This window comes from Callospermophilus lateralis, chromosome 9 (assembly GCF_048772815.1).
Source record: "Callospermophilus lateralis isolate mCalLat2 chromosome 9, mCalLat2.hap1, whole genome shotgun sequence".
In the NCBI taxonomy this organism is placed as follows: Eukaryota; Metazoa; Chordata; class Mammalia; order Rodentia; family Sciuridae; genus Callospermophilus; species Callospermophilus lateralis.
Window position 1 is genome coordinate 20,512,696 of NC_135313.1, and position 12,101 is coordinate 20,524,796.

Genomic DNA, 12,101 nt, shown 5'->3' on the forward strand with positions numbered 1-12,101 from the left:
ATAAAAGCATCCTCAGAAGATTGTTGAGAGGAACATGGCATATATAAGGGGTCAGCCCTCAAAAGTATCAGTGACCAGACTATGAGGCACTGGAGCAGGGTCCATTCTCCCTGACCAGGGTACTGGACAAAGGCTTGCCAAAACTGACGACCTAAATCCAATCACAGCCTAAAGAGAGACCTAGCCTGACCCCATGTCCTCACCAAATGAAAAGTATGTTCTTATTGGGAAAATTGTGTTCCCTTGAGGGTTCTTGGGTCCCTCACCTGCATCCCCTCACCAAAATCTGATTACATCTAATGGCCTTGTCCCACCTGCCTCCTACTCCATCATCTCTAGTGATGTTGTCTGCTGTGGCCAGAAGGCTGACAGGGAACAAATGGGGCACTCTCTGCTCCAGTGGGTCAAGTTATTAGGATTTAACAAGGGCAAATTAATTAAGGGCTTTGGCACCAAAAAGCATACATACATTTTTTACTCTGCAGACCTAAGAGGTTGGTCATCAAAATTTCAACACTGCAAAAATGAGGGCCTCATTGTTATCATGTCTGTTTTTCACTTGTAAGTTTTTCACTCCAGGGGAAGGAAGGAGAGGAATGTTTCTGAATTACTTTAAAACAATGGAAGATGGTAGTCAACAAAACTATGGAAATATCTTTTTTGAAGGCTTCCTCTGTGTATGAGGTCCCTTGAGGCTCTTTCCAGTGATGGAGAGATGCTTGGTCCCTGTCCTCTGAGATAAAGAGATTTAAATCTCACTTTATAGCAAGTGGGAAGGGCAGCAGGATTGTGAAAACATTTTTTTTTCAAATCTGACTTCACATTAACTAAAAAGATACACATGTATACCACAAAGATTCCTGCCTTTCTTCCTTCCTTTTAGCTAAAAATTACCCCACCTATCAAGTCTATCAATTTTATTTGAAAATATGGCAGAGGCAACCTGGTGCAGGAAAACTAGGAAGACCAGATTAGCCACTAACAATCTTGGTGACCTTGGGCCAGTTAACCTCTGTCTACAAGTGGTTTCCTCATCTATAAAATGAGAGGGTTGAACCCAACAATCTCCAGGGCCCTTCCAGGTCTGACATCCTAGGATTTAGAAACTGCATTCATTGTGAGTGGACAGCAGGGTTCTCAAAGGTCAACTACTGTGGCTGTGGGGGATTCCCAATAATATCAGGCCAGACATGAGAAATGTCATCCCCATAAATGGGCAAGACGATGCTCAGTCCATGCTCTGTTACCTGCATGCAGTTTATACAGTTTTCTGGATTAATTTAACTCATATTCTAACCCCCAGGTCTTCCTATGCAGGACCACCTCTCTCCACAGCAGAGCTGCTGGATACTCAGAGGATGAAGGTGATTAATTCATACGCAGACATGCCAAGTGATCACTATCCAGTTCAAAGGAGACACCATGGTGGGGCACTTCACTTATTCCAGTTGTGCTGACAAAGCTCAAAATATTTTAGGAACACCTCTCAGGGACAGTTCTTGGTACAGGACAGATCCAGAAGTGGCATATCTGTTCACTGATGGAAGTTTGTGATTAGAAATGGCCCAAATCTAATAAATAAGGTAGACAGGTGCTCAAGACAGTTAATACATTTTGGGGACTACATGAAACATACCATCAAGTCACAAACTGGTCTTCTCTTTTGGCCCCTACCCTGGCACTAAAGGTATATAATTGTCAGTGGCTTAACTCAGTAGACGTTCCTGAGCAGTGGGAGATTCTCCCTCACACAGTGAGTGATTCAAAGACTCAAGTTCCTTCCATCCTGTAGCTCCATAGTCCTCTAGGGCTTTTAAGTCTTTTACATTCAGCTAATAGAAAATAAAAGAGAATACAAATAAGTCAGCCCACCTCCCACTTTCTCTTTAATACTGACTCATGTTCACATTCAGTACTAGTTACCTGGTCCCTCCTAAATACAAAGGAAAATGTCATTCCTGCTTAATGGTGACTCTGTACTGAGGAGGGCAGTGTGGAGTTTTGGTGGACAGTTAACCATCTTTATGACAGAGGGCACATCCTATTATTTCCAGAAATTTTTTGAGCTAGGAGAGTCTGATAGGAGAAAAGACCCTCGTCATCTTTTAAAGTTCCAAGGAGTTTAAGAGACAAAACTCTTTTTGGCGACAGAAAGTTTAGCATGTCTGCTTAAATGAACTACTTTTGTAACTTTATAATAACTTATATGAAGTACAGCCTGGCCACACCTGAGAGAAGCATGAAACTGTACCCCTGGAGAATATATGGTATATGCTAGCATTTCCAATCTTGCATCTCCCAGCAGCACCAAAAATTGCTTGTTTTATTTTATCATTATTTATGTAAGATGAAATCACATGACACTTATTTAATAATGATAAAATAAAAACTAGCATTTTTATTCATTATGTTCCAAGTACTGTGAAAAGTTCCATATATGTTTTAAGCATTATCTACTCCTACAACTATATGTAGTAACTATCATAATGCCCATAAAATGAGAATGAAAGGTGAATCACCTAAGGTCTTCCAACTAAAACCCAATTTCATCTGATTCCAAAGTTTGCTTCATTAATCACTCTGTTAAAATTGTGCAACACATCATTGCCAGAGACATCTCATTATGAATTCAAATAGAAATTGTATACACACCTGCAAAACTTTTAAAAATTATCTTCTCCTTAGTTTCTCACTGTTTGAGGAGTGCATGTGACCTGGAACATGGAGAAGCCTCCCAGACATGCGCTGTTTGTTTCAGATGAACCTGGGGTTATGTCCCACTTCATGGGCATGCTCTGTCTTCCTGGGCAAGATATTTAGTCTCTCTGAGCTCACTTGCCTCATAGGATTTCTGTGAGAGGTAGTTTATTTAATGCTCAGTATATATTCACTGGTGAGTGAGTTAATTTGAAATCATGGATCAAAAATCAAAACTCTTTTAAAGTGGCAAAACATAGTAAGCATTAAATACATATAGACTATTGTTGCTGTCACCATCATCACCAACCATGACCCTCATCATCCCTCTAAGCACTAATATGACCCAGTGTGACTGAGGTGATGCCAGTTCTCTTGGCATTCTGTCCAGGTAGTGAAAGTCCTAAACCTCATAAGGAAATCCACACAGAAAAATATCCCCAAATATTTTAGGATGTATCTTCCCTAAAATGTGTCTTCCTAGGAATGGACCCCTCATGGATACCGGTGCATATTTGGGACTTCAGAATTTCTCTCCCCTACCGGGTTCAACTGGGTTAGACTCACTTCATTTTGAAGCATCTCAGGCTCTTACTGGTTTCCTAGGGAATGGTTTCTTAGGTCTGCACTGCCCTAGGTGATCAGAGGGACTGGAATGGCTGAGTCAGAGGCCTTGAGAAACACTATACAGCTTGACCAAGGTCAACCAGGCCAGCAAGGGCCACTAGGAAGAGTACTTTAACAGAAGTCACCTTCAAGGGGACACTTACTCCCTGGGGGAGCATTGAAGGAACAGAAACAGAAGGGAAAGTAGCTTTGTATTCACCCTCATCAAATCCTTTTGGCATTTTTGTCCTTTGAGTCTACACTGCTGGAAGTATTTGAGTAAAGATGAGCCTGCCCAAATGCGGCCCCTGGATCCACCTCTCACCACCTCCTCAGGGAAGACCCCAGAAGTGCATCCTGGTTGTACCTATGAGAAGCATGAAGATGCAACCCTGGAAAATATTGGGCAGGTAGTAGCCAATCTGGTGCTTTCTAGTAGCACTCCCCTGAACCCACCAAAATAGCTGGTTATGTTTCTTTCTTTCCCACACTTGTTCAATGTTTTTTAGTATAGTTCTGAACAGGGTGGGTCTTCGACCAGTAAAATCTGGAAGCTGAGTGTTTGGTCATGGTGGCACCTCAGTTTAAGACTTTAGGTCCCACCTTAGAGCTGTTTAAGAGGGAAATTCTGTAGGGGAGGGGTGCCCCTCAACTGGCAGTACTGAAGGCTTTGGTGATGGGAGAGGAGGTGCAGGAGGGAGGGCTTATCTCCATACTTATAGAATCCATTAGTTCCTAGAGCATCTTTCAGCTCAGGCATATTATCCATCAGTACACAGTGACTCAACCTGAGAAATGGGAAAAACAGTTCAGTGGAAGAAGAGGTGCTTGTGGTGGGGACAGGTTGCCAACAAAGAAGGTGGCAGAGATGGTGTGTCCTATGGTCTCCCTGATGACAATCAATTCATGTGGCCTTGAGTGTTGTGTATTGGATGCCGTACACAGGACTCATCATCTTATCTCCGAGTAAGCAGGTATTGGTTCCAATCTACTGATAAGAAAACTGATGAAGAGGAAATCATTTACCTGGAGCCACAAGGCTAGTTAGTAAGTGGCAGAAATTTTAATGCTCAGTATATATTCACTGGTGAGTGAGTTAATTTGAAATGATGGAGCCCAAAAATCTACTGGGATCCTATTTAGAATAAAATGTAACCCATGTTTTTATATATATGTCAAAATATACTCTACTGTTAAAAAGAAAAAAATAAAAAATATTTTCCAGGGATTCATATTTATGCTTCTCATAGGTACAGCCAGGAGGAACTGCTGAGGGCCTCCCCAAGGAGGTGGTGCAAGATGGATCCAGGGGCCACATTTGAGTAAAGGCAGGCTCATCTTTACTCAAATGCTTCCTGCAATGAAAATTCAAAGGACAAAAATGTCAAAAGGATTTAATAAGGGTGCTTCTGTGAAGCAGTGGTCAGCCATAAGAACCATGTTCCAGGCAGTGCTACTAAAGTGTGGCCCACTCACAGGCAGATCAGCATCACCTAAGGCTTCTTAGAAATGCAGATTGTATACAGGGTTCCATGTCTCAAATTTGCAATTTGGGATGCTGAGACAGGAGGATTGCAAGTTTGAGGTCAGCCTTAAAATTTTTTTTTTTTTAAAAAAGGGCTAAAGATAAAGCTCAGTGGTAAAGTGACCCTGGGTTTATTCCCCAGTATCAAAAAAAAAAAAAAAAAAAAAAAAAAAAAGAAGAAGAAGAAGAAAGAGGAAGAAGAACAGATTCTCAGGCTTCATCCCAAACCTTCTGAGTCAAACTCTCCAGGGGTAAGGCCCCAAATTTCCTTTACCAAGCTATCCCAAGATTCCAATGCTTGCTAAAGTTTGAAGAGCACCAATCTAGCATTTTTGGCAATTTTTATGCCACTTAAACCAGGATTCTAACAGGAGGTGGGGGCAGAGCAGGGACTCTGGCATTACTGAGGGAATCAGAGGCTTTTCTATAAACTTCTCTCTTAACCCAGACCTGTCATTCCATACATGATGGGAACCCATGATTTTGTCCATCATAGGTGCTCAGAGAAGCACATAGCAGGTCCTAAGGAAGGACTTACTAAACGAAATTAGGTGTCCCTCACTGCTCTGGGCGTAGCAGGAGCCAGTGATCAAAATGCAGCAGAGGAGGAGGGGGACACTTCATTGGGAGAACTCTGCCATTGCTATGAGGTGAAAGGGTGTGAAGGGGCACTGCCTTCCCTCCCATCCTCATTGGCCAAGTAAAGGGCCATTTCTGCTGGACACTGGGATGGGGGAGAGAGATGATAACAAAAGACAGGTCTGACAACCTATGGAGTCTAGGCCTGTGTGAAGAAGAGGAGCCCCAAAGGTGGAGAGACTTGAAAAAAGGTGAAGATGCAATTCTTTCTGAACTGGGCTTTCTGCAAATATAGTCCAGGACTGGGGCATTGTGGATGACTACTAGATAGCCATTAAATTAAATAGAAACCCCCAGAAAAGGGCTCAATCACATTTGCTGGGATTCTGATTTTACCACGTAGCTTAATTTCCATTTTCTTCTGTTTCTCTATCCCCTTCATCAATAATTTTCTTTCCTCCTCATCTAAAATCAACCTCTTTCCTCTATCACTGCCATTTCCTACCCTATCCTTCTCAACTTGCCTGAGTCACCTGCCCTATCAAATGATCCCCACCCATCTTGCCCATTTGCTAAAAATCCTTCCATCCAAAGAATCAATAAGTAATTTATAAAGCAGGAAGCATAGAAAGGGCTGTGGGAAATGGTTGTGAATGAGGTAGTTTGTGTTTTTCCAACTTTTGCCAACCAAGTATTATCTAGAAAAACAGGTGCACCTTCCTCCCCTTCAGCCACCTCTCCATTAAAATGTTTTAATTACTTCCTGAATGCTAGAAAGATAATTAAAAGGCAGTGTTCAGACCAAAAATTCAAGCCATCCTCTTCAATCAGGGTAAAATTGTCTGATCGAAAAGCTAATTAAGCAGTGAATATAGTGGCTCTCACTGGAAAGAGTTAGTTTGGCATTTCAGAAGATCCTGCTTCTCTCTGCCCAGGCTCCTCCACCATCACCAGGGTTCATTATGCTCCTGATGTTGCATTGGCTGCAAGAGAATCAACCAGATCTGGTTTTATATATATATATATATATATATATATATATATATATATATATATATATATATAAGAGAGAGAGAGAGAGAGAGAGAGAATGAGAATTTTTTAATATTTATTTTTTAGTTTTCGGCGGACACAACATCTTTGTTTGTATGTGGTGCTGAGGATCGAACCTGGGCCGCCCTCATGCCAGGCGAGCGTGCTACCACTTGAGCCACATCCCCAGCTCCTGGTTATATTCTTGAGGGGCTGGCAACCTGGAAAAAAGAGTACTGTGGTGTTTGAACAGCTTCATGGAAAAAATGGACAAAGAAGTGGCATCGGTGCCAATGGGGCACAGGTGCATATTCCAGAGGTGGACAGGAATAAAGGAAGTCGGGAGGGGTGAGGCAGTGGGGCAGAGAGCAAGTCTCCTTGTTTAGAATCTGTTAAGCCAGATCAAGGGGGTCCCTAGGGGCCTTCAGGAGACACACAAGCCCTCTGCATCTGTAAGAATTATTTGGATGTCTGGATTTTGTTTTGTTCCCCAGGGAGATGATCCTTACCTTGCATCAGCTCCTCAAAGGGGCATGACCCTAATAAAGGGCCAGGAACCACTGAGACTCTGTCTTCCTTCCAGTGAATGCTTCAAGACTTGTTGGGCAAAGTGCGACTTGGGGTCCTTTTGGGATATTGAAGGTGAAGTGGCAGTTGGTGACTTGCTCCTATCTCCTAGAGTTTCCACGTAGGTGAAGCATCAAGAGCTTTGAGGTGTTCCACCAAGTTCCTTGGTTTTACATTGAGGAGGTGGAGGTGACTGCCATTTGCTCCTGCAAGCTGGTTCCTCCCCAGGGTTCTCCATCCCCACAGGATGATCCCATCCCTCCTGGCAGCCCCAGTCACCTCTCTTGCCATCCCAGGCCTAGCTCAGCGACCACCCACCCTCCCATGTGGACAACTGTCCTTTCTCAGTTGTGCTCATCCCATCTCCCCGGCCTTTCTATCATGCTTTCTGCAGCATTAGCAACCTCTTCTGGGTGTTTCTTTCTTCGTCCTTTGCCTGAAACAGCTGTCTTCTGAGGACACCTTTTCCCCATGGCTTCCTAGCGGTGGCTCTTCTCTCTCCCACATACTGTAGTCTGTGGGGTCTGGAGATGGGTCCATGTGCTTCTTGCTTCCCACTACTTCTATTACACTGCCTCTCCTCTTTTCCTTCCAAAGCCCCAGCCCTTTGAAATGAATGTCATCTTTCTTTGCCTCCTTTCTGGATGCTGTTGCCTACATTTCCTGATATAGATGGCTCACTCACCCCTCCACGACTCTTGCCCATAGCTTCTATATTCAGCAGTGGTACCATCCCCTTCAGAGGCATTCTGGAAATGCATGGGCTTTGTTTATTTCTAATGTAGTTGTGCCCCAGGATTTATGCTGAAATTTACATTGTTTTGGTACAAATATCTTCCCTTGTTGCTGTATGTTTTAGGGCATCCCATTATTTTTCTTTAAAGAAATCATAGTAGCTTATAATAGTTTTGTGAATTTGATTTCAGGATAGGAAAGAGTATATTAAAATATACTTGTTATAAAAAGAGAATACTTCATCTGGTAGCATTGAGGGTGGTTTGTGCCTCTCTATTACTCCAAGGGTCTTTTCTTCTAGCCCACTTCAGCCCCTAATCAAGTGGTCACCCCCTAGACCCATAACCAAGTGGTTATTCCCTAGACCCATCAACATTAATAACCACATTACTTCCAAAATCTGGATTTAAGTCTGGCCATCATACAATCTTATAGTCACTGACTCTAGCAATTCTCCAGCCTCATGAATACCTCCTGCCCTTGACTCTATCACTGTCTGTTTTCCATGATTATCTTTTGTATCCTCAATTCTTCCCTTCCCAGCCTAGACTCCAAGGTCCACCATGATACCACTTACTTGCAAACATGAATAACTGTCATATCTGCTTACCCAGAAAAGCAATTTATGTTAGTTAAACTTATAACCTTCTTACTCCTCACATACACCTGAGCAAGCAGTTGAAGATGTGGAGAAAAATTACATAACCTATGACTAAACACACTTGAGATTTATGGCCACAAATCTCAAATGGGGACTCAATGCAGCCAGATTATTTTATCACACCTACCTCAAAAATTTCCAAGATATGATTTCCCACCTTCTCTCTCCACAAAAACTCAACATATCCTCCTTGATCCCTTCCACCTTAGCTGACGAATCTCTTAGCTTGATGATCCAAGATGCACTTGGACGAGAACCACTTCTATCATTCTACTTCCACCTGTGCCCACCAAGTCAATGGCCATACCTCACTTTACTTGAGTTGCCCTCTCAACAATATTGAAGAGTTCCCATGCTCTCATGTAACTTATGGGTCTCCCCCGCATGCTGGACTTGCTCCTACCCTCTTGATGGCTTCTTCAGAGCCTCTCTGCTGGCTATACCTCTGCCAATGCCTCCACCAAACACCTTCTACCAACACCAGAAGCCCAGGGATCTGCATGGGCCCTCTTCTATTCTATAATATCTCAGCATTTCCAAGGCTTCAAAGTCTACCTGTCCGATTCTGTTTTGGGTTGTTATAAGAAAATATCCAAGACTGTAAATTATAAATAATAGAAATTTATCATAATTCTGGGATCTAGGAGGTTGAATATAACTGTACGACATCTGTTGAGGGATTTCTTGCTACATTCTCCCATGGCAAAAGATGAAAGGGCAAGAAAGAACCAACTTTCTCTGTCAAGGTCCTTTAGAGACACCTAAACTCCTTCACAAGGAAGGAGACCTCATGGCCTAATTACTTCTTAAAGGCCTCACTTCTTTAGACTATCTCACTGGCAACACCTGAATTTTAAAGATGACACATTCAAACAACAGCACCACCTCTACACCCAAGACCTCCATCTTCAGGCCAGACTTATCCCTAAACTTCAGTTTCACAGGTCCAATTGCCCACCTGACCTTTCGGTTAGATTTCTCATGGGACATCTTACAATTTCATGACAAAATATCACTAATCCCTGTTGTAGGCTGAATGATGACCCTCGGAGACATTCAGGTCCTAATCTCTTAGCTGTTTAGTTTCCTTAGTTGGAAAAAGATATTAATTTAAAGTTCTTGAATTGAGGAGATTATCCTGGATTATTCAGTTGGGCCCCACATAATGTTCTTATGAGAGGGAAGCAGAGAAAGATCTGATGACAGAAGCGTAATGACATATGACAATAGAAGAAAGGGGTTAGAATGATGCAAGAAAGAGATGAAGATGCCAGCAACTTCTAGAAGCTAAAAAAGGAAACAGGTTCTCCCTCAAAGCCTTCAGGAAGACCCAGGCCTGGTGACTTCTTCACTTGGCCCAGTGAGACTGACTTAGCCTTTTAATTTTCAGAATTGTAAGCGAATGCATGCCGTGGCTTTAGGTCACTAAATGTGTAGTCATTTGTTACTGCAGCCATAACTAATATAGTCAGTGCCACAAGTCCACACCGCTGACCCTGGTGCCCTCCGCATCATGGCAAATGGCACTTTTACTCATCCACTGGCTGAGACCAGAAGCTTCAGAGTGGTCCAGATATTTCTCTTTGCTCACACCTCTCCTGTCAGCAGGTCTGTCAGATCTTCCTCCAGCATACATCCTGCCTCCAACAATGTCTCGCTGTCTCTGCAGCTATAACCCTAATCTTGGCTGCTCTCATTTCCAACCTGAGTTACTACATCACTTCCTTTAATTATCCCCTTCTACTCTTGACCATGCCTGCACTAGAATGAATTTTCTGGAGGGTGAATCAAATTCCATCATTCCCCATAGTAAGCCTCTCAGTGGCTTCCCATTATACTCAGGATTAAATACAAATTCCGTGTCATGGCCTTAAAGACCCAACCATGGGTTGGCCTCTATCCACTTTATCTCCCTGCACATTAACACTCCTGGGCATGCAGACCTTCATTGTGACCCTTGTTCATTTCATTCCCACCTCCTATCTTTGGCACTTGTATTTCCTACCCCTAGTACTCTCTAGATCTTTGCAGAGGTCCCTCCTTGTCATTTAAGTTTTAACTTAAATATCACCAACTCTTTTCCAACTTGTTATAATAGGACCCTTGACTCAGTAGCCAATGGCTAGTTAACCCTGCTTTATTCTCCTTGTAGCATTTGTCAGCATATGAAATAGTCTTTGTTTCTGCACCTTAATGTAAGCTCTCTAAGGACAAGACACTGTCTCCGTCACTGCAGTATATCCAGTGCTTGCACACAGTAGGCGCATACTATTGATTTGCCTTGTTACCTGGTGTGGCCCATTTCCACTCTACCTCTGCCTCTGGCCAGTACAACTGTATCACATTATCTCTCCTAGGGGTTTTGTATTTCAGCAGCATCAGGCTATTTGTGCAAGGAACTAACCAGCAGAATTTCAGACACATTCAGCAGGTGTGGAATGACCACAGAGTTTTTATATGCTGTTTTTAAAAGCACACAATTCTTTCAACATCTGCTAAATACTGGGTGCCATGGATACATAATACAGGGAGGAAAAGATATTTATATTATGCCTCAATGGAAGAATTTGGTTTGCATTAAGCCAAGAAGGAGGCAAATGGAGTCAGAGAGGTAGGCAAAGGCACTGCATGTCTATTTCATGACTTGGTGTGGTGGCCCCTCCACTTCTCCCTACGGAAGGAAGACTCTCCAGCCTAGGAAATTAGGCATGACCCAGTGAGATTGACTTAGACTTCTGATGGGAAGAGAATCATGTGGCTCAGAACTGGAAGGTAGGTTTGAAGCATATAAACCAAACCAATAAGTCCCATCTTACTCCAGGACCTGTATCTGTTTGTAAACTGGGGGAAACATTGGATTTCTCCTGGCAATGGCTCACCATCTCTTGCTTAGCTTTCGTTTTTCTCTTCTCCCTGCTGCCTCAGGTCTCATCATCCACGAGGGACCCTCTGTGTATCGCATCTTTAAAAGGTGGCAGGCTGTCAATCAACAGTGGAAAGTGCTGAACTATGACAAGGCAAAAGACCTAGAGGATCAAAAATCAGGAGGCAGGACAAACCTCCGGACCTCCTCATCTGTCCAGGCCAATGTCCCCTCCTCAGAAGAAGAGGCAGCCAGCAGCCCTGCCCCTGAAGAAGGCCCTGCCCGGGTTACCAGCCACCCCTCAGGCCCTCTGTCCAATCACCACTGTGCTTACACCATCCTGCACATCCTGAGTCACTTGAGACCTCATGAACAGCGGAGTCCCCAGGGCGGCAGCCGAGAGCTCGTCATGAGAGTCACGACAGTGTGACTGGAGAGCCCTGGGAGGAAGGGAGAGAATGCAGGAGACAGGTCGGGTGGGAGGGTCTAGGGAGCAGGTGTGGGGAGGCCAGAGCAGAAGGTGGTGGGCCTCGAGGAGCCCTGGAAAAGGGTGAAGAGGGAGGGAGGCTGGCACCAGGAGCAGTTTTGTGATTTCCAGTCACTAGCATTTGCTAACAGCAACGGAAACCAGTACAAGCTCAGCAACCAAGGGCAATACAGACAGACAGAGCCTAATACAACGACCTCCCAGACGTATCCAGAAGTGCAGGAGGAGAGGCTGAGGGAGGGCAACACTGTCTGACTGGTGACGCTGTCTGCAGTACACAGGCCACAGAGAGAAAAGGAAAAGGTGACCAAGAGGAAGAGCATTTGAAGCCTGCTCCGTTTCATCCTTG

General features: G+C 43.7%; 1 protein-coding gene across 1 annotated transcript in view; it reads left to right on the top strand.

Annotated features, from left to right (window-relative positions):
• Marchf4 (membrane associated ring-CH-type finger 4) overlaps window positions 1-11,695 on the top strand; it is a 98,975-nt gene extending 87,280 nt beyond the window's left edge. Inside the window, exon 4 of the mRNA XM_076866512.2 lies at window positions 11,328-11,695. Coding sequence (XP_076722627.1) covers window positions 11,328-11,695 — 368 coding nt within the window. The remainder of the gene's footprint in view (window positions 1-11,327) is intronic.
• Window positions 11,696-12,101: the final 406 nt, after the last annotated feature.